The sequence below is a fragment of the Zosterops lateralis genome (assembly GCF_965231275.1).
Source record: "Zosterops lateralis genome assembly, chromosome: 9".
In the NCBI taxonomy this organism is placed as follows: Eukaryota; Metazoa; Chordata; class Aves; order Passeriformes; family Zosteropidae; genus Zosterops; species Zosterops lateralis.
In genome coordinates this window covers 27,301,625-27,324,763 of record NC_139769.1, presented here as the reverse complement: position 1 = coordinate 27,324,763, position 23,139 = coordinate 27,301,625, and the positions used below count along the sequence as shown (strand labels likewise).

The following is a 23,139-nucleotide window of genomic DNA, read 5'->3' as shown; positions in this document are numbered from 1 at the left end:
TCTTTTTGTTTTATTTCTGAATTAATGAGCAATCATTCACCTGAGATGAACCTCTGGGTCATTAACTTTTCTTTGCTGCGTCCGTACCCCTGTAATAGCATTACTACCTTTTCCCTGTTGTGGAGTTATTTAACATATAAGGAAGGTTTGGTCCTTTTCTTTACAAAGATGGCAACAATTCTTGTTCCTTGATGTTCTATTAAAACTCTAATGTGGCGTTTTACTACTGTAGGTTGAAAGTAGGGTGATTTAGGGTGAGATAGCCATGTGGCAAGAAATACAAAACCCTTCTGGATTACTTAGAAAAAAAAAAAAGAATAAAAAAGAAAGGTTTTAAACAACTGCAACAAAAATCATTGTAACACTATGTAAAACTCCAGATGATAATTTAACCGACTATTAAATGGAGCTGTTAGTAATCCCTGGCTCTGGCAAACTGGAGTGTTTGTTTATAGTTTTGGTCCAGTTGATGTCATCTTTGGTTGCAGATGAAACACTCACAGCCTTTGAACTCGGGTGAGTCTTCACACAAGTTTAGCATTAGCCTGTCTGCCCTCTGGGTTAGCCAAGTCCCAAACCACTCAGCACACACAGATGGAGCCATGTCCTGCACCTTGTTTTGTCCACCTGCTCTGCTGGATGTGGGAAGGTAAAGATGTCTCCAGTCACCTTTGGGGGAAAAAATCTGCATTTACACGTCCTTGGCAAGGGTCTCTTCAGTCCTTGATTTGCAAATCTCCACAGAGGTTTGCCAACTTGGAAGCTGAGTCCAAAAAATCTTCTTTTAGCCATTCTTTTAGTATTTAAGGTGGATGGGATGGTGCTGTCTGGTGGTCAGCCACCCCTGGAGAATGTCCTGGTCCATCTGGCAGGCTTTTCACAGAGGACTAGCAGCAACATGGGCATTAATGTCCCACAAAGAATGTGGAAACCAGTGCCTGGACAGAGGTGAGATCTGCAGAAGATGCCAAAAGCCACTTACAGGGCTGTGTTGTGTCTAATGGTCAGGCCATCAGGACTTACAAGAGCAGGTCCCTTGGCCAAGTCCAGTGTGTATTAGTCACCTGCCCTGCCAGATGGGTGGAAGACCCAGGGAGAGCCTGGGCAGACAGACAGGCAGACAGACAGGACACTTGGGAGGACACAGGGGGGATTTAGGGGCTATAGCACACAAATCCATAGGAAACCAGACTTCATCAAGTCTCATGGAACAACTTGATTTTTTTTTCTTTTCCCAGTGCTACATTGCAGGAAAATAAGCTAAAAATACACCCAGTACTTTCCTTCTGCTATTTTCCATGCAGTTAACCACCAGCTCATTGCACAATAAGCCTGACTATGGAGTGAGGAGGAAGAGGAGGAGGAGGAAGAGAGGGTCTGTGGGGCAGCAGGGTGTGCAGCTGCAGGCCTAAACTGCTGTGTAAATATCTCAGCACAGCTGGCTTATGACAAAATCTCAGAGATCATCTGGCTTGCAATCTGTGGGGCCACCCCAAAAAGAGGAAAGAGGATTGCAAGAGGTGTGTCACCAGCACATTGGTGGGTTTTTAGGAAGAGTTTGGTAATTGTGTGTGTGTTGGAAGGATTGCCCTTGGCTCCTGTCCAGAGTACACGATTTGGGGAGCTTTGCCCCAGAGAGGCCATTTGATGTTACCAGGAGATGCCGTTCTTCCTCTGAGACTGAGTCCCTGTGCAAAGACCAGACAGGAAGACAAGACAGATGAGAAGCATCAGAGATGGCTGGAAGAAGAAGAGTGGGGTTTAAACACAGGGCAAGGGCTTTTTGGTGTTTCTCAGTCCATAGGTACAAAATCTACCTGGTCACTTAAAAAAAACAATGAAAAAAAAAAAAAAACAATTCCCCAAATCTTAAAGCAACTTTATTGTCTTGGATTTTAACTTTCTTGCCAGGATACCACCTGGTCTTCTGGCCACTTTCTGCTCCCCATCCCCAGGGAGGTGGGGTGTGAACATACACACACACGCACACACACACACACACACACACACACACACATATTTCCCTACATTTTAAGTGGATTAATTGCAAAAAGTGATCAGCCTTGTAGCATAACCAGGAGAAGACCTTCTGCAAAAGGGTTCTTGCAGCTGGTGGCACAGTAAAAGCTGCCTGGGTGGCAGCCTTGAAGTAGGGGGTGGCATTGGAAGTGAGTGTCCCCCCCTACACCCCAAAACCCAAAGGAAATCTTCAATTGGGCTGTGACTGTTCTGGGACAGTCTGTGTTTTGGGAAGAGGAGAGAATATGTCAGACCAAAGCTGTCAGGACAAGCAAACCACTTCCCTGGCCACCTTTTGGGTGAATCAAGGAGGCAAGAGAGATGGAGGATGAGAAGATTATTTATTTTTTTTCATAGATTTTTATAAAAAATAATTATCAAATACAAAAAAATAAAAATAGCAGCAGCCTCCGTTGTGAATAAAATCCTAATGGGGACAAAAACCGCTCAGTGTCGCTATAGAAGAACAATATTTCAGTATGTAGAAGCTGTCTGGTCATGAGAAGCACAAATGTCCACCAGCCAAGCCAGCACTTCCTGTCCCAACCTCCCAGTTCTCCTGTCCATGGGGCACACTCCCTTCCCTGCACACACAGGTGAGCAGAGAAAGAAAACCAAACAGGATTCTCATGCCAAAAGGGTACAAATTTGGCAGGTAAACACATAGGCATCCACGTAATGCTGACACCAGGCAGGGAAGGGTTTGTCATGGCAAGGTGCTGAGACTTGAAATTCTGCTCCTGCATGTCATGTTCTTCCCATGTCCCCACTGTCCCCACCTGTGGGGGGCTGCCAGAACCCCACTCCTGCTGTGTGGGAACCCCTGGATCTCCTGTTTCCTGCACTGGTGAAGCAGGACAGGCTGCCCAAGCTGCACATCCTGGGGGTGTTGGGCCAACTATTATTTGAATTTCATTGGGTTGCTTGAGGGTCATTTTTTTAATTGAAAAGTGAGTATTTGACAAAATATTGCTGCTATCTGCTCAAGTGACAGTGAATTCTGGGGTGGTGTCACCTGTGCATGATGAGAACAAAAATGTCAGTGTCCCAAGAGGAGATGGGGCTCATTGTCCCCCACTTCTCTTCAAATCTCTGCCTAGACCAGGTGGATGGGGACACCTGGGGACAGGAAAGGGCTTGGAGAAGGACAAGGCATCTCCTGCCTGGATGCTGTGTAGGATGTCCGAGCACCTCTGCCCCCACTCGGGTCCTCCAGTAAAACACAATCATAAGAAATTCCTGACAAAATAGGATGGGGTAGACCTAGTGAAAGCCAAATGAAAATGCCTGGAAAATTCCTGGTCTCTCCACACCGTGTCACCCTCTCTCCACCACTGCTTCACCAGACAAACTGGCTCACAGCCTGTATCCAACAGCACAGGCCATGCAGGCAGGACAGCCTGGAGTCCTTTGGTCCCAGCCTGCAGCTCACCCGGGGACACTGCAATGAGTTCCTACTCTGTGGTCCCTTCTCTGCTCTCCTCTCCTCTTTCTCTCCCTTTTCTCTGCCTCTTTACAGCACAAAACCATCAGTGATAATCCCAGCTGGAGCCAGGCACCTTTCCTATTGCTGCCTTTATGTGGCTGGCTCCAAGCTGAGCTGCTGGGAATCAATTATGGGGGGCAGAGTTTCTTGCTGGGCTTCTCTGAGACCAGAATTGAATCTGCAGATTTTCACTCAGTGCCTACAGGAGCAAGAGCCTCTTGGAAGTCAGCAACTGTATGTCCAGCATGAGGGGCTGGGATATAGATAATAATAGTACTAAGGAAAATCTCAATGAGAGAAGATGATTCTTCAAGTCTCCTGACAAGTTCTTTTTGGTCCCTTTAGCATTACAGGGTCTAGTCTCCTCTGAGAGCTGCTGACAACACAACTCAGTTGGAGCTCATATCTGGGGGAAAGAGAAGAAGGACCACCTCAGCATCCTTCATTCAAGCATCACACAGATATGCTGGTTTGGCCTCTACACCCAGCTGGGTGTGCAGTGGCTGGGGGAGTGAGACAGAGAGACAGCATGCTGAGTCTGCTCCTATTGACCATGCAGTGATCCCCATGGACACATAGCCCTGCCCAGAGGGCTCTAAAATAGTATGTGAAGGATGCCTGTGGTGCCCTTGGAATCTGTTGTGCTCACTGGGATGATTCAAGGGCACAATAACATTTTTTCTCAACCCCAGAATCCTGATCCACACCCTAAGCAGAACAAGGCAAAGCATTGGCAAATACCAAGGGCAAAACTTGGCTTTGCAAGATGCCCAAATCCCCTTGAGGTGGGAGCCTCCACACCTGGGGAGCTCTCTCCTGGCATGGCCTGGATGTTTGGCTTCTCGCTCTGTCCTCCTTCCAGCTCCCTCTCAGCAAGGAAAGAGAAACTCCCTGCTCCTCCCGCCCTGACCTGCGCTTTTCCCAATGGTTTGTACTTCACAGCAGCATGGGTGTGTGATAAAGGATATCCTTTCTCAGCTTCATCAACAGCAAAGAAAATATAATATATATTTATATATATTATATATATGTATATAGATACAATTAAGTTTAAATATTTGCAGAGAGATCACAACTACCTCGACCTTGCTAAAAGAAGTCTGTACAGCAGAGAGGGGTGAATAGTGACAAAACCCAGAGCAAAGACAGACACCCAGGAGCCGGACCAGGACAGACATCCATGGCAGCATCCTGGGGCATGGACGGGCTCTAGCCCAGCGTGTGGCCGAGGCAGCACAGCCCCTCGGCCGAGCGCCTCGTGTGCCTCCTGCGGGGAGCAGCGATGGGGAGGGGGCCACATGCCCACCCTCCTGGGGACCCAAACCCCTCCGTGCGCAGTCGCCATCCCCCTGCCCGGCTCTCCCTCGGGCTCCTGCCCCCTTGGCCCCGCCGTCCCCACGGCCCCGCTGCTGCTGCTGCTGCTGCTGCTGCCCCTTGGCTCCTGCGGCGCGGCCTGACCCAGAGAGGCCCCTCGTGCTGCTGCTACTGGTTCTCCTCGGCCGCGGGGTCGCGGCACGTACACTCGTCCTGGTCACAGTCGGCAGCAAACGGGATCACCTGGGGGACAAAGGGACACCTCAGGTTCTGCCCTGGGATACCTCTCTGCCCCCATAAGGCTGCTCCACCCTGGGACACCTCTATGTCCCCTAAGGCCTCTCCACCCTGGGATGGACAGACAGACATGTCCCCACAAGGCCTCTCCACCCTGGGACACCTCTATGTCCCCACAAGGCCTCTACACCCTGGGATGGACAGACAGACATGCCCCCACAAGGCCTCTCCACCCTGGGGACACCTCTATGTCCCCACAAGGCCTCTACACCCTGGTACGGACAGACAGACTGGTCTCCACAAAGTCTCTTCACCCTGGGACACCCCTCTGCCTCCACAAGGCCTCTCCATCCTGGGATAGACAGACAGACATGCCCTGTTGTTGGCACTTCCAGGCTCTGTGCTCACTGAGGAATGGGCTCTCATACAGCCTGTCCCGAGCTGAGTTTTTGTTCTTAGCCTTTCCCTTCTTTGTTAATGTGTTTCAAGTTTTGCAGCCAAAGGCCAAGTTGAATCTTGTGCCCCAAATGTCAGACCCTGGGAAGAAGTGTCTCTTGATGGGTGTAAGACATTCAGACTAGGGCTGGCAGTTGTGAGGCACCTCTAGATTTAAGTTTTACTTTGGTCCCTTTTAGAAAACCCCCTTCATCCATGTGTGAACCTATGGACCTGTCAGCTACTCCTGACTCTTCCAGCACAGCATGAAGATAACATAGCCTCGTCTTCTGCAGCTCTTGGAGGAATTCAACCAGGCTCCCAGCTGCAAAGCTGACCTCCACACTGCCTGACATAAAAGCCAGGGTAAGGTGAATTTTCCTTGTGCATTGGGGATTAGGGAAAGCCAGGCAGGATGGAGGCTCTGTGAGCAGGAACAGCTTTCCATGGGGCAGGCAGTGGGTTCATCTAGGGCCACTACAAATTGTGCAGCTTTGAGACACCCCATTGTGTGGGTTGGGAGGCTCATTGCACATAACTTTCTCTGCAACAACTGTGTGTGACTGAGCAAGCTTGTGTCCCCTTAGCTGGTCATAGCAGAGAAAGAAGGGAGAGCATACACTGAGCATCTGACTCCTGGTTGACAGTGGCCTGGTAATCAGCCATGGGAGCCAAGAAAACAGTTCCCTTCAGAGATTTTATACACACCAGGCTCAGAGCCAGGAGTTTTTCTTACTGTGAAAAGACATTTGATTTCTCACAGGCTGGATCAGGGAAGGAAGGGCTAGAGCACCTTGGGGATTTTTTTTAATGTTTAAACCCTGTATTTCTCCACCTGCCTTCACAGGGATGTGCTGGAGGCTTGTTGAGCAGAAGATCTGGAACCTGTGGGGGATGCAAGCTGTATGTGGGTCTCCTGAGAGCCATGGGACTGAACCCCCCCACTTTCTACTGTGAACCCCTCCTTTATTTTGGCCATGTCTTGCTCTGAGATGTCATGATATTGTTGTGGGGATTTCACTCATCACTTGGGTGTAAAGCCTCTTCTTTCCTATCTCAAGTGGATCTTCCCAGGATTTTATTTTTCCTTTTCTCTGTGTATGCATGCGTGATGAAAGGAGAAATGATTCAAGCTCCACAACAAAGATGAGAAGATCCAAATTCACATATTTTTGCAGTGAGAAATTATTTCATGCCCTGTGATTTGTTTTGCTGTTGGATATGATTAGGAAGAATGGGCTGTGAGTGCTGGATAGCAAGTTAGGTGGGAGGGAAGGTTGTGATGGGAGACAAAAGAAGGGTCTGTGCAACCCCAATGCCAAGTGGCTCCCTCCACACTATTCTCCCCTCCTTCCCTCCTCAGAGAGGGAGGAAAACATCACTTGTAGCAGATGCCAGTGGACCATACCAAAAATCCCCTGAGACAGCTCAATTACACAAGGTGACTTCTGACTCACTATGTCTAGCATGATGTCCTATGGAAGTCATTTCTTTGGGACACGTTTTCCAAAACGAGAGGAAATCCCATGAACCTCAGTGGGAGCTGGGCTGAGGTTTCAATCACACTGGCCTGAGTCCAAACCCCTCTCTTAATCAGGGCGATGATGTCCATCAGCTTGCTTTGTTTTAAAACCATGCGTTTGTTCTCTGTTCATGGGAGAATTACACTGCAGGCTCAGTTCCACAGCCAGCAAAGCCAAGGAGCATAGATAGCAGTCACCCCTGAACCCATAGATCCTGGCCAAGGCCACGGGAGGTTCTCTCTTACCTTCCTGGAGGACAGTGTGGAGGAGCAGCAGTCCCCGCCATCATACTGGCAGTATGCCCGGTTGTTGATGGTGTCACACCAGCCGTCTGCTTGGAAGGGCTAAGGCAGAGGAACAAGGCTTTGTGAGAAAGATTGTTCAAAAGCATAAGATTGCCCCCAAAAGTAGAGGTCCCAGGTCCTCAGCAAGGCCCCTGGGCCCACTTCCACCATACACAACCCCCTCTTCAAAGCTAAAGGGCACCAGATATCCCAGCTGGTGTGGATGGAGCAGTCAGTGTTGCAAGGGCAGCAGCTAGAGGATCGTGGAATTGTGTCAGCAATGTTAAATGGCATGAGCAGCCATTCAGAAAACCAGTCTATTGTTTAGTTACATGAGTCATCTGATCAGAGAAGAAGCAACTGGGGCTGAGAAGCAGCCAGAGATGGCTGAAAAGCTATCCCATGCAATGGCTGCGTCGTGCATGGGAAGCACTCTCAAGGAGGTGTCAGGAGGGGTCGGCAGCCAAGGTTTATTTATCACAGATCTACACCAGCACTCCCAGGCAGCCACTGAACTTTAGCCACTAGCTACAGGGTGGAGAAGCCATTCATTCACAGTGATTAGTAACGAAATGCTTCTTTTCTCTTCAGGCTCTGTGATGGTACTTACTGGCCCAGCAACCATGGCTGGCCTCCAGAAGGACATTTTCCATCAGAATTGTGGAATCATGGAATAGTTTTGATTGGAAGGGGCCTTAGAGACCATCTCATTCCAACACCCCTGCCATGGCTAGGGACATCTTCCACTAGACCAGGTGTCCAAGCCCTGTCCAATCTGATCTTGAGCATTTACAGGAATGGGGCAGCCACAATTTCTCTGAACAACCTGTGCCTGTGTCCCACCATCCTCATAGTCAAAAATTTCATCTAGTATCTAGTCTAAACTCACCCTCTTTCAGTTTAAAGCCACTAACCTTTATCCTATCACTCTATGCCCTTGCCAAAAGCCCCTCCCTGACCCCTGTGTAGCCCCTTTCAGTCCTGGAAGGTGGTCTAAGCTCTCCACAGAGTCTTCTCTTCTCCAGCCTAAACAGGACTCTTTGGTGGAAACCTGGCTATCCTGCTGTTCATGGAAGTAGATTCCATTTCATTGTCACCCCAAACAACAATCAAACTCCCAGAAATGCCCAGACTCAGCCTTTGATGATGCACACTCACATGTAGCACCCTTAAACTGAATGAGAGCCTGCTGAAAAATGTCACTGCACCGCAATAGCCCTGCACCCGCTGTGCCAAAGCCAACATGTGGGCCTGGTGATAATACCAGTAATTCACATGAAAAAACCATGCCAAAACCAGAGAACCCATGTGGCTTTTTGTCCTTGTGACTCACAAGGAACAGAAATGGGCTCAACACAGGCTAATAACACTTTAGGAAGTAGCAGCAGGGATTATGGCAAACCACCAAAGTCTGGTCTCTGCTATCAGTAGCACAGGCCACAGGCCAAATTCAGGCAGCCACAAAGAGACTACATTAGCCTGGAAGATTTTGGAAGAGCAGAGAAAGAGCACACCTTCCTACAGCTGTGGAATTGAGGCACTGTCGAGTTAGGTAGCTCGCTCCAAAACACGAAGGGATTTGACTCCAATCATTGCTTGTCACAAACTGCTTCCAGAGGAGACCAGGGTGCAACTTCTTCAAGGCAAGAGTGTTAGCACTCCTCTTCCACTAAAAAGCATCAGGTGGGTCTTAAATGATTGCGATCAAAGGAGGTTTCTTAGCCTCCAAGCAGCTTTGAGCCCCGGGAGGGCCAGGGCAGGGATGTTGGGGCTGGCAGGTGCCAGGATGCAGTCGGGACTGGCCAGGGCCGCTGGCAGGGGAAGGCTCTTCTGGGTGTGATTTGCTTTTGCAGCCTTCCACGCAGTGGAGTTTTTCCTTGAGCTTTGCTCCATATGTCATGACTCACTGGCAAAACAACACCCGTCACTTTGGTAGTTTCCATACAATTATAGGGAGGTTTGCCCATCCTGGCTGCACAGGTCTGAAACGATTTCCAGATCTTGCGTGCAAGGTGGGGGGAGGACAGAGGCAGGGACAGGATGGGGAAGGAGAGGCTCCCAGTCTCTCACTACACCTATCAGGGCTAACTGCCCCCTCCTCTCACCCAGCCAGAACCCGTACCCCACCCTAAACAAATACAGGCTCCTATGGCAACACTTGTTGGGGAAACTTAACAACTCATGCTCCAAATTACATTGGAAAAACATATGAAGGGAAAATAAAAAATGACTAATTGGACTTGAGGCTCAGGAGAGCCAGGCACAGGGTTTGGGAATTTCTGTCCCTGCTCCTTGCCTAGTGTTTGGAGAACATGGTGACTCCTGTGCCCTTGCCTTGCTGAGAACGTCCACGTGGTTTTGTCTTTGCAGGCAGAAAGAACAGAGTAAGGTGCTGGTTACCCTCGAGGGCACAGGAGCCCTTATACTTCATCAGTCTCATTTTGGCCTTGCAGGAATCATGGCAAGGGAGGACACAGGCAATGCAATCTACTAAGGGTAGGCGGTGTGAGAGAGCAGAACCCGTTCAGACTCTGATCAGCCCGTGCCTGAGACATGTGGCTCCCCAGAAAGCAACGCCAGTGGTGGGAGAAGGCGCTTTGCTCCCGTCTGCGACTTGCAAAAACACCTGAATGTGTTTTAAGATGCTGGCAAGAAAAAGGAAAACACCGATGCCCAGCTGTGCCACATGAAGGTGATGGATGCGATCCAGGGAAACGGTCAGCCGGGTCTCAGCTGCCAGAATACGCATCCTCCGCTGCGGAGGGCGGGGAGGGGACAGCGGGCCGGTTGAAACGTCTCTTATAAACAGGGAAAAAATGAACAAGGTGATTGCAGCGGCCTCTCCACGCCGTGTTGAGTGGCGGGGAGCTGCCGGGCCAGGCGGCGTGCCACCGAGGCAGCCAGGGAGACGGGCTGTGTCAGCGGATCTCCCGCTCGGCCATCCATCTTCCTTGTTTGTTCAGACAGCACCCGGCGGGGCGTGTGGCAGCACGTGGAAGTGCTGCAGCATCTGGCACGGCCGGGGCCGGAGCCCCGCGCTGCCGCCACCAAAATAGTAACGGCAAATCGAGCGCTTGGCAATTTAAATAGGCTAAAAAAACACCGGCTCTCAAAGCTGGGAGCAGGCACAGATGAAAAGAGAAAAAACTGAAGGGGGGGGGGGGGGGGGGGGGGAGGAATGAAAGAGGGAAAAATTAAATATTGCAGGCAAAGAAAGGATGAGAGAAAGCACTGGTTAGATCCCAGTGCATCCCCACCAGAAGCATCTCCAAATGCTCAGTGGTGGATTTTCTCTCAAGGATGCAGGAAGGTGTCATGTAGGGAGCAGTGCCTGTGCATAGTATTCCTCCACAACTCTCCAAGAGTCCTCAGGCTGGCTCTGTCCCTGGGGCTGTTGTCCTGCCCTTCAGGGAGTCCCCAGTGCCATCAGTGACGTGGGCAGGGTCCAGACATTTTTCTTCAAATCCATCTTACACGAAGGTTGATTTGGTGTGAAAGAGCACAAAAGGGTGCAAGAGGTGAGGGAAAGGTGGGTCATGAAGACTCAATCACAGATCACATCAGTGTTGGACGTATTTCAGTGCTGCATTGCTGGAGTTTGATAAACATTATTTTCCAGGAATGCAGGTTTTGCTCTGGTTGAGCACACCTGAAGGCCCATCACCTTGCTTTTGGCCATGCCCCCTTCCAGATGCTTTGGAGGAATGTGAAAAAAAGAAAAAAAAAAAAAAAATCAGCATTCAACTGGCCAACTGTATAACTGAGGAGCTGAAAGATCCCCTGATCTGCCACTGAGATGGAAAGTGCTTGTCATTTCTCTCTGCACACAGCTATTGAAAGGCCAGATCCCAGCCTCAGGGAGTCAAGTCCAGCCTTAAGAAGCAAAATGCTTTCCCCCAGACTGGTCCTGGGCTTTGTGACTGCTGATCCATCCAAGGAGGGTGCATAGTTTGCTTTCATGGAGCTTCTAAGTCAGCATGAATTTTGCTGTCCTTTCATTTTTCCCTTTGGGAATTGGTATTCTGGGCATCAAGCTCAGACTGTCTGCATGCTAATGCAACCACTGGCTGAGAAGATGCAGGTGTTTTTGCCCTCCTCAGCTGTCACTTTGAAAGCAGCCCCCAAGAAACAGGGGAACTACCATTTGGACAGGGACTAGCCCTGGAAAAGCTGCTGCTGCCCTCAGACTCATGCCTTGTGCATCAGCTTCACCACTGGTAATTCTGCTCCTGGGACGGATGACTCACTAGTGGTGGGAAGATGAGTTCCTTTGGTGGCAGGGGGATGTCAGCCCAAACCAGGCTTCACAGAACCACGGGACATGAACCTGAGTTGCCCCAGAGCTGTAGAGTGCTACAGCTGCCGGAGCCTTAGGCAGCAATGTGTCATGTCCCAGGTGAAGGTGCTGCCCATGGCAGCAAGCACACTCTCCAGCAAGCAAGCTGTAGAGTGCTACGGCTGCTGGAGCCTTAGGCAGCAAGCACATGTACCAGGTGAAGGTGCTTCCCGTGGCAGAGAGGAAAATGCAGGATGTGTGGGGAAAGGAAAGTATGGACAGGCTGCAGTAGCCCTTGGGGAGGCAGAGGGCAGCTTCTCCCTGCCGGATGTCTTCCCTTCCTCCCCACCTCAGTCACTAGCAAGATCTTTCCAAAAGCTCTGGGAGGTCCCTGGGAGTACTTGAAAAGTGCCCAAAGCCTTATTAAACATCTGGTTCACTTAAAGCCCCAATACATCCACCACCTCAGCTTGGGTCCCTGAAAATTCCCCCTCCCATCCCTGTCCCAATCCCTCCAACATCCTTCCAAACCACTGTTCCCCTACAGAAAACTGTCAATTCTTAAGGCCAGAGATGTGACAGGAGCTGCCTAAAGTGATGCTACAGCACCGTGTCCCCAGGACACTTCCTTTTCCTTACACACATTCACGCTGGTGAGGCAGAGAGCCCGGTCATTCTTGGCTCTCCCTGCTTGCCCAGGGAAGTTGACTGGGAATGCAGACTGTGGGAGGAAATGACAATGTTCATTGTTTGGATTAAATATTTTTCTTGGCCCTCTCTCTGTTGCAGTGTCTTTTATTTTATTTTTTCTCCCCCCCTTGACACCCCAAGCACATTCACTTTCCTTCTCTCTTTTTGGAGGCTCTTTGGCACAAGGAGGAAATCGGCTCTGAAAAACAGAGAGGGACAGAGAGGGAACAGGTCTGGCTTCTGCTCAGGAAGTTTTTTGGGATGTTTTTGTGCCCTGAGCTGCCCTGAGCAATGAGCAAGGTCTACCTGGCCCATTGTAAAAAGGGAAGCAGGGTGAGCACCACCCAGAGGAAGAGACCTCTAGAAATTTGGAAACAGGAACCTGGGACCAAGTGACCTGAAGAACAGAAACAACATCCTACAGACTTAGTGTTTCATTGTCCACTTTTATGTCTTCCAGTTTCTGTCCCCTGAGCCATCCCTCTGCTGCTTTTGAACAGTGGCAGCTGTCCCTTGGAGGTACATGCCTGTTGCATGGCTTGTTGGAGACATCATGGACCTGTCCCATCACCTCAGACACACACAGAAAGCAAAACAGAGAAATCACAACTGTTTCTGAGCATGCTGGTGTCCCTGAGCCACTCATCAGCTAAGCATGCAGATTGTTTATACCACATCTCAAGTCTCCAGAAATATCTGCTCCAGCTTCAATATCTTCTCCCCAAGTCTAACTACAGAAACAGAGGCTTACTGCTTGAGAACATTCTCCATACACCTGAATGAACACTTCAGGGAGGAGCTGGTGGGCTGGAGGGTTGTGACATCCTGCTGTCTGGTTTCAGCTCATGGACCATCACTGGTACTGCCATACCACCTCCCAGCAGTCTTGGTGTGGAGCTCCAGGTGTTCTCCAGGACAGTGGGGTCCCTTGCACACGGGTTCCCTGCAAACAGCTGTGCCCATTTGAACCAGCCTGTGCTGAGCTTGTGCAGGATTGGTGTCTGTAAGGGGGATGGAGTGCACAGAGGCTCCACAGGCTTCTGTCAATGGCCATCCTGAGAGAGCAGGTCCTTGCCTTCATGGTGCCTGAAAGTGCTTCTGTGTCCCAGGCCAGGATTTGGCTCTGACACACTTCTGCTGCAGAAGTGAACACATGGCATCTTGGACCCCTGAATGAGGATGTGCTTCTTTATCCCTCTGCACTGTGCTGCTCAGAGGCCTTATGTCTTAGCAGAGAGACATCTGGAAAGGTCTTTGCACTGTCCAAGGGACAAGAGGGAAGAAAGGGATGAAAAGCTTGTGTAGATCACCACATCAGAGCAGATCTTTGCATCCATCAGAACATCCATGACTACGATCTATTGCTGGTGAGTTCCTCAGCCTTGTCCTTTTTACACCCTGATCTCAGTGCTAACAGGAGAAGAGAAACAGAAGCAGGAAAGAGCAGGGAGAGAGGAGCAGAGGGAGTTGCTGTGTGTCCTGGCAAGCATGGTGGCTCACCCTTCACAGGGATACTGCTGGGACACACAAGAGAAGGCAGGACTTCCCGTGCCATGAGCACCAGCCTGCCATCCTGCCCTCAGCGGCTCGCCTGCTGCACGGATTAGATCTCCTGCCAAACCATTTGTGCAAAATATGTTACAGGATAGAACGGGTTATGGAAAACAAGCCTTGAAAACCACAAGGGCCTCCTGACCCACTTGTATCTGGTTTCTGCCAAGTTCTTGTTACAGATCTTAAACAGAAAGAAAAACAATGTACAAGGCATGAAGGAGCTGAAGGGGAATGAATATTCGTGTTGGAAGAGCAGTTGGCTGGGCCGCGCTTGGGGATGTTTATTATCAGAAACGACTCATTGATTTTTATTTCAGCGGGTGCTTTCAGTGGTTTTCCACTCTGTCTATACCACTGGCTGCACGACTGTGACTGCTGTGAGGGGGAAAAGCAGGACGTGGACAGGGATGAGGGAAAGGCACCTGAACTGGAGAGGGCAGAGAAGCAGGCACAGGTCTGCTGACATCAGATGTGCTAACATCCCAAGTGCAGGGCTGCTGGCACAATGTGGCTTGGGGAAGCTGAGGCTGCTCCCACCTCTTTGGGGCTCCACCACTACTGGTGGTGTGCCTGGGTGCTGGAGCCCTACCCATGCCAGAAGACCCCCCATCTTTTGGGGTCCTGTGAGCCTGTTCCTGCAGGTAGGGGAGGGGCACCTGTCCCTTGTCCTTGCACCATGCTGCTGTGTGATCATTTTATTTCCCTCTGCTTTGTCTCTTGATAAAATGATGCTGCTACAATCACACACTCTATGTGTGTGCAAGGAACAGAGACCTCGCTGTTTAGGAAAAGCACACCTCAGCTGAGATTTTTGGAAGAGAAATTTATTTCTTTGGGATCATCCCCTGGAAGCCGATATCTCATGCTGAGCAGACCACACTGCCCAAAAGCAGCATGAAAATGTACCCAGCAGGTATGCAAAGAGCTCCCTATCTTGCCTTCCACCTCCCCAGCATGAAGGGCTTTGCCTTCACCAGTCAGAGGTCAGGTGTGATGCAGAAGTGACCACTACCTGCAGTCCTTGCTCCTCATGCTCCCCCACCATCTGTACAAGCTGCATTAAGCAGGGTGGAAGGTACAGCACTGCCTGGTCCAAGAGAGGAGAAAGATGTGTGAACCATGAGGGGGTGACTAAATTCTGGCCACGCTGCTCTAGTTGCTCTAGAGAGTTTCCTTGGTGCAGCTGGGGTGCCTTGTAGTCCTCATTGCCTGAAGCCTCAGAAGTACAGGAGAATCTTTCCTGGAGCAGAGCATTCCACCAGCATCACATTTCTTACCAGTTTCCTGTGCTGACTTTTGCCATGGTACAAAATCAGAGACCCACAGGTCTGGGGTGAGTGAGAACCAAGGGTCCCCAGCCTCACTGAGGGAGGATACTGAGGAGCAGAGGCAGCTGGACCTCACTGGAGTGCTGTCCCAGGGAACAAGCCTCACCATGTCTCACATCACATGAAAGAACAGCAGATTTCAGGTGACACTTCCCACCATTCTTATTGCATATGCCTTCCAAAGGGTTAACTCTGAGAAATGCTGGACACAAGCCACAGATGTGCCAAGTGAGGGTTTTGTGCATGCTGGTGGGAAGAGCTAAGGATCCTTCAGGGTCCTTCACTACCTGTTGGATCAAGAGACTCAGGAACAACTTGCAAGCACACAAACACTTCAGTCCCTATTTAATCATTTCCATTGTAATACCTCAGGAAAACCACAAAACAGAGAACACATTAATGTTTTACGATTGTGATAACATGACCAGCAGCATGAGAGGGCAGCGAGACCTTGTCCTCATGCAGGGAAGACCTGAGAAATTCCCAGCAGCTCATGCTCACAACAGTAGTCTGTTCTCTGCCCATCTTCATTCAGGACATGAGGCAGAGACCTCAAGTCCAAGTCCCTTCCAATTAACCCTTTGCCACCTGCACATAATGACACGAAGCTGGAGGTGAGAATGAGGTCAGCATGTTGCACAATGTGTTGGCTGCCCAAGAAAAGCTGCCCACGTTCACTGTGGTCACTGCAAGAGCAGCCTCACTTTCTCTGAGTGCATTTGAGCAGGACAGCAGTGGTTACCCCGTCCTGTGAATAACATTGGGTAAACACAATGAAGATAAAGTCAGTGAACTTTTGCACCTAAACCACATTTAGAATGTGAAGCACAGGAGCCCCTGTGGTGGGAGACAGAGGGCTGCAGATGTAGGGCATTGCACAGACAAGGAGGTGCTCTATAGCAGCCACGCTCATACACAGACTACTTTGGAATAGTCCAAGAGAGCAACCTGGATCTCTGTACATGCTGTCTCTTCCCCTGAAGTCAGCAGCCTCACTTGCTTTTGAGCACAGGAGGATGATACATCAGAGGTGATCACCTTGGGATGGCTTAGGAGAACGTGATCCAGATGCTGCAAACACCTCCCTCAGGCAGCCAAACACACCACCAGGACCAAAACCACCTCCTCCCAGCCCATGGTGGGGAGGAGGGGTTTCTCTCCTCCTCCATTCCCCTCTCCTGACAGCCCCAAGCCCCCTCCCTTGGTGCTGCCATCTGTTTTTCTACTGATGGCAGGAGACGAGATGTTCCGCTGGCCCTCGAAAGGCGAAGTGCGCTCAGCGCTAACTTGTATTCCTGACGGGCTCCTGGAAGGGTTTGCATCCCTCCCTCCCTCCCTCCCTCAAGTACGTGCCTCACTGCTCCAGCACTGGGGAACTTGGCAAGGCACAGGAAGAGAGCGGGAGGCAGATGGATGACCAGATTAACGGAAAGAGAGGGGAGGTGGGGAGAGGAGTGAGAGAGATGAGCAGGCAGGCTGATCCCGCCAGTGTGGGATAAAGATGAGCGGGAGACCCTCTAATGCCATCACACGGTGACCTGGACTTCGCAATAGGAGGCAGAGCTCCAGATAGAGGTGGGAAGGTTGAGTCTTGGCTACTGCTCCCGTGCCCGGCCTGAAGTGACTCCACCAGGGAGAGACAGTACGAGCTGCCAGGTGGCCTGGATTTCTGTTATGTAGGGTTGCTCCCCTCACTGAGGCATCCAGAAGAGAAAGCTTCCTGATCCAACACACACTTGGCAGTCAATGGAGAGGCAACGGAATCTCCAGGGCGTGACTCAGACCTGAGGTGACATGGACAGTCCACTGGAACAGCATTTCACTGCCCAGTGATGGTAGTCCGGCCTCTTAAAGGAGGTGTTTCCATTGAGGGGCTCTTACGAAATAAGAGAGAACCCTGGACTAACATGACCCATGGACATGGCAAATGAAGCTGAGCCATACTGTGAGGGAAGCCACCATGCAGTGAGGACAGAATAGAGGTTGTACTCTTTCTCTACTCTGCTTCTGCTGTGGGATGCCTCCATCAAGGGATGGAGGGAAGTGAAGCAGCCTCTGAGAACTGCAGAGTTTTTTGTCATGAGGAGGAGGGCAGAGAGGAATAGGAATGAGGATGGAAGTCAGCACAGATGAGGTAGAAACAGCATTCAGGGTATTCTGTGGTCAAATGAGGAGACTGGTGACATCTCCCTTCTTGCCAGTGCCAAGCAGCAGCTTCCAGAGCAATACTTCAAATGAGGCACTTTCAGTAAGAGTTATTGCAAGACAATGACTACTGTGAAACTCATGTAGGGAAAAAAGTTATCTAGGAAAATTTGGATTATTGGTCCAACCTTAACAGCTTGCAGCACTGTAGGAGGAAACACATGGAAAAGAATAAACCAAGCCATGTATGTGAGAAGTGAGAAGGAAAACAGGGATGAGGAGGAGGCTGGGAGCTGCATTAAAAAGGAGAGCCATGAGGGTGAAAGACGCTATGAGGACGAATCTTCATTAGTGTTACAGTGAGTGACTGTGACCTTAAAAATAGGCCTGCCTTGATGAAACTGCTAACAAGGAAGAAGGCAGAGGAGGATCAGGATATCTAACAGAGAGTTAGATGACCTGAAGGACTAGAGAGAGAAACAAGATGACATTCTCCTATAAAACTGAAGGACAAGCTCTTGTACTGATGGCAAAACATCTGCTGTTAGCTTGGTGCTCATCAGTTGGAAACAAAGGAGGAAGAGAAAGATCTGGGTGTTCTTGCTGACCTCAGGATATCTGAACTGCCAGACTGATGCAACTGCAGAAACAACAGATATAGTCCTGTGTCCCATCAAAAGAGACATTTCCAGCACAAGGAAGCTTTATGCAGGACTTTGGTGAGACCTCAGATGGAAGAATATGTACTGACTGCTTGGTCATTCCTGATGAAACAATAATTGAAAGCAGAAAAAGCATTAAAAAGTCTACAAGGGTGATGAAGATCATGGAATCTCTCCATCTTCTGGTGGGACACTGCAAGATTTTGGCTTGGTTAACCTCCTGTGTGCCAAGAGTCCTGCCTGAGACTGATTTCTAAGAGTAAAGGAGGGTGACAAGCAAATAGGAACAGAAAGAGCTCATGTTGACTGTAAGCATGTTTTTTGGTGGCTGATGAGAGCACAGTGACTTACATTGGGACACTGGGACTTCAGGGGCTCAGTGTCTCTCTCTCTCACACACACCCACAAAAAAATAAACTGTCATTTTTCATCATTTCCTATGGGATCTCTCACTGAAACCACAGACCCAAGGTGAAGCACAGGAACCAGAGAGGAGGAAACACTAGGGTCGGTCTGGTGTACTTGAGCCTAAGGGAGAAGCCTCACAGTTGTGACAGCTTTCTACTACCTGACTGCACAGGAAGGGAAGAAGAAAGACCTCACACTCCATCAGCTTCTTTTTTGAAAGAACCTAGCCCCAGGCAGCACCAGAAATTCTCTCTTGCTAGCAGAACAACCACAGAGACAATCACTCAGTCATCTGGTCTGCTCTTCCACTTAAGCCATCCCATTTCAAACACATTACTCCAGAGTTGTGCTAAAAGATGTGGTTTAGAAGACACAGAGCTCCCAAAATGTCAGAGGATCACTAACTTCTGGTACTCAATCACCAAACACCTCTCTAGCACGCAGCACCTCATTCCCCCACTCTTTCTGCCTGTGTCTCACTGTAGACACACACAACACAGACGCAGAATTTGGGAAATAACTGCTGCACCTTCTGTAGACCATGAGGTTTCCTTCCTGGGGATGTGCCCCCTGCAATATTGCCCTTTCCCCCATACTTCAGTCAACAAAGAGCTGAGCTCAGCAGAACCAGCGAGGAAAAGCAATCATTCGCATTGAAATGAGCACAAGAAAAAAAAAAAATACAATCAGCAAACCCCAAAGCTATTTTTGGTGTGCAAACTCCATTTACATTTTCCTTTTTGGTAAAAATCCCAAATTTTCAGCATACAAACATTCCAAAATTTCCCTCCTTTTTCCTTTTATCCTCAATCATAATAACAACTAGTGCTTGACAAAGACTGCCTATTTTTAATTTCCTTTGTGAACTGACTCCAGGCTGCCTATGATTTTCTCCTGCCTGGTCATTATTCAAAACTAAATGAGTGGCTAACCAATTTCTGCAAGGAATTCTTTGTCTGCAGATTCTTCAGCAGCAGTTTGTTTTGCATACACAAGGCTGGAAATCCTGATTGTTTGATTTGGACAGGTGAGTCACACAGGGCTTTTCTGGACCCATGTTACTCTAGAACTGCGGTTCTGGTTAGGGAAATATTCCAGCTTGGAGTCAGCTCAGGCTTTTGGGGGATACCCCTTGCCAGTGAAATCCTTTTGCTAGAATATTCTCCCTGGTCTGGCCAAAAAGAAGCGGGCAAGGAAGGAAATGGATTATTGTGCAGCTCTTGCTCCCCAGCATGATCTTGGCTGGGGGGACTCTACCCAAGGATGGTTCCTCCACTCATCCAGCAAGCCCTGGCCCAGCTTGGAGCAAACATAAGGTCAAAGCAGTCTGGTTTGTGCTGGAGCAGGTCTTCACTGCCAGGAGCTCTCCTGCAAGGAGCAGGCAGCTTGTGCTGGGGACAGGGAGGGCTTACCTCACACGACTGGATGCAGTGAATGACAGAGGGGTCGGGGTGCCACCGCAGCCTGCCCGTGCACACGATGTTCTGGGAGAGAAGGAGAAGATAGCAGTTAGGCCAGGCGGATGAGGCAGGGAAACAGCCAGCAGTGCTTTCTGAAGCTAGAGGGTCTCCTACAACTCCTACAACAGGAACCCACGGACCAGGGTACATTGTTCAAGGCAGAGGCCAGATACACACACGTGTGGGGGTGTATGTAGATACATATTGGCTGGACTTGCTGATATTGGAAGTCTTTTCCAGCCTTACTGATTCTGTGTTTCTATATTGATACAAAACTGGAAGATGACAAAGGGAAAGGACAGGGACTACCTGAGAAGTGGGTTTGGCTGGCAGTGCCACCATAATGTCTGACTTGGCCAAGAGCTGCTGCTGGGGGTAAGCCACAAGAGGCTGAAGTCTACCATCATGTCTCTGTGTGGTGCTGAATTCACCAGCTTCTCAGCTGGTCATCACTCAGTGCCTACAACAATTGGCTTGCTGATCCCTGCTCAGGCTCTAAAAACTGCATCCTGGGAGGACTCATCTCGCCAGAGCTGACTTGAAGGAGATACACCAGACCCATGGTCACTCTGAGGTTCTCACTGGTATTTACAAGGCACAGACTCAGCTGTTGCAGCCAGATGGACACAAGAGCGAGATGTGAAGGGCTCAGTTTCTCGGCCCTGGAACGCACTGCCCTGCTCATTTAGCTGGGGTTTGTGGGGAACACTCACGATTACACAGGGGGAAGAGAAGCCCCACCGCACATGCAATTTCCTCCTTGTAAAACTCAGGCAGGCTTTGAAATCTGAGGCCCCATAAAACAGTGTCTGGCCTGTGAAAAGTGTCCTAGGATGCCCTTCGCAGCACGGGAGTTGCATAGAGGGGTAGGTGTGTTTTCTCCCAGCTCCTTGTTTGATATGTTCAGTGGCAGGAAGACTGGCTCCAGCATTCCCAGGTGGCACAGCAGCTAGGGATGGAGCAGCTCTGCCCACACAGACCAGCTGCAGGTCCTTCTCCAGCATCTTTGGTCAAGACCATGATGAGGCTGGAGCAAGAGAGGTCCTGGCCCTCCTCAGCTAGCACAGGGAGGGCAGTCCCAGAGAGAGCCAACCTAATGGGGCAAAGACTGGGGCATTCCAGAACCCACCAGTTCCTGCTCAGCCAAGAGGATGTGTGCATCCTAACCCCATGGAGTTGCTTTGTATGTGGTTGTTGTGCAACTCAGATGCCATTTTAGCATACTCATATTAGTACACTCGTATTCCAGGCTGGGAAATAAGGGCAGAGAGACAAACCTGCTCAGCTGTGGGATGCAATGAATCAGAGCTGAAAGCAAAACAAGACTGTGCCTTCTCTGAGTGGCCTCTGTAGTTCTCGGTGTTGTTTTGCCCCATCCTCTCCATCTCATGGAGCATGGCAGCTCCCGGGAACAGCAAACTGTTGGAAGCTTGGGGGAGCCAAGCGGGGAGCAGAGACAGAAGCCAGGACAGAGAGGAAAACAAGATGGTCCAGGGAGAGAGCTCCTGGCAAAGGACAGAGCTCCTTCTTAAAATAGCGTCTCCTCTCCCTCCTCCTCTCCTCTGCAAAATGCCTCCCTTGCACGAAAGCCTGCAGTGGTGGTGAAAGGGAAGCCGAATGCCACTGCCTCAACGGGCCAAGCCATCTGATCCCTCAAAGGCAAGGACTCCTTCCAAGGCTCGTGCTTAACCATCCCACATGCCCCAGGCATCCTCACCCCCCGGCAGCCGTCTGCCGTGGGTCTGAGTCAAGGCAATGCACAGTAGTATCCACAGGCATGATGCTGGGCCTCCTGCGGCTTCCCAGGAGGAGGGGAAAGCATTTGGATGGGAGCACTGGCTCCTGGGAAGATTGTTTGCTTTTCTTTGTTCCACCTCCTTCCTTATACATCTCATTTTTATTTCAAGAAATATTACCCCGGCGGAGCTGCTTCTTGGTAAAGTCGTGCCATGAGGATCCAAACTATTTGAGCTATTTAAGCTGCTTTGCCTACAAAATGAGTAAGAGGTGGGGAGGGAAGGGCTCCCCTGTTCCAGCAGCAGAGGCACCCGGCTGGCCAGCAGGTCCTGGCAGCTGGAGACACCTTTCAGCTGACAGTGTCCTGCCTCTTCCTTGGCAGGGAAATGCCTGCCTGGGATTGCATCTCCCCTGCCAGATAATTGGGGACCCAGGCTTACACTGTACCAGAGGCGGCTTTTGCTCTCCCAGAACACTGGCTGACAATAAACAGCAGCTTAACAGGTTTAGGCACACAGTACATCCTGAAAAATCAGTGAGATTCTTGCATTCAACTTCATACATTGTGGTATCCTGCAATTCCTTGAAAGCTGGCTTGGGAGCTGATAACTATGCTGAACTTTGGTATAGGAGAGCAGGAGGATGTGTAGTAGCATCCACTGCTTGTCTTTACAAGTCTTACCTTTCTTCATCTGAGGCAGAGGTTTTGGGTTAGAACACCAGATGGAGAGGGAAGAAGGTTCCCTCTCTAAGCTGCCAGCAACCCCCCCTGCTAGAAGAATTCATCTCCCCTTTTACCTGGACTCTGGTGGGCTGCAGCCAGTGATCCATGGTCTCAGCAGTGACATTTTTGGGCAGTATGACGGGGTCACTGGGAGGAATGATACAGGAAGGAATGCACACAGCACCTGTGGGAGGAGGGAGAGCCTTGAGGACCTTACCAGGAGCCAGGCATCAATGCCTTGTAGGATGCCACCACTGATGGTAGAGACAGATGTAGAGGGGACCCTTTTCCTCCCAGCCTGGGATTGCTATTCCTTCCCCAAATCCTGAATTAACCAAGACCCTATAGGAGCTGTGCCCAATTCTCTTCTCCCAGATGAAAGGAAAACTGAACACAGCCTAAGAGAAATATTCCAACCTTGATGGCAGGACATGGGAGCCAGCATGAAAATAAGACTGGCCTGGTTGTTATATGATATTTGGTGACATGTTAAGAAGTGTTTTTCATAGTTTTTCTACCACAGAGATTTCCCACTGCCTTCCCATGACCAGGAAGAAAAAAAAAGCTGCAAAAACCACCTTGGAAAAACAGGTGGGATCCCAGCCCTAATCGTAGCCTCACATCAGGTCTGTCCTGAGCTTAACCTCAGTAGTCCCTGTAATTAGACTGTCCTCAGCCTGGTTTGACCAGACCGGGATGACTGGTGTGTTTTCTTCAGAGTAATAGGGGCTGTGCTCAACCATCCTGTCCAGTGGGGTGCTAGACCAGATGCAACAACCCTGGCTGAGTGTTGCAGCTTTTCCTGAAAGCACGAGGCAACCGAGTCCTGCAGACAGAAATGGATGATGCGGTCCCTC

The 23,139-nt window shown here is 50.0% G+C and overlaps 1 protein-coding gene across 1 annotated transcript in view; it reads right to left on the bottom strand.

The window, feature by feature from the left end:
• Positions 1–4,740: 4,740 nt before the first annotated feature.
• PAPPA2 (pappalysin 2) overlaps positions 4,741–23,139 on the bottom strand; it is an 88,274-nt gene continuing 69,875 nt past the window's right edge. Inside the window, exons 19-22 of the mRNA XM_083868057.1 lie at positions 22,357–22,466; positions 19,774–19,845; positions 7,260–7,358; positions 4,741–5,062 (exon numbers count right to left, since the gene is read on the bottom strand). Coding sequence (XP_083724183.1) covers positions 4,988–5,062; positions 7,260–7,358; positions 19,774–19,845; positions 22,357–22,466 — 356 coding nt within the window. The 3' untranslated portion in view covers positions 4,741–4,987. The remainder of the gene's footprint in view (positions 5,063–7,259; positions 7,359–19,773; positions 19,846–22,356; positions 22,467–23,139) is intronic.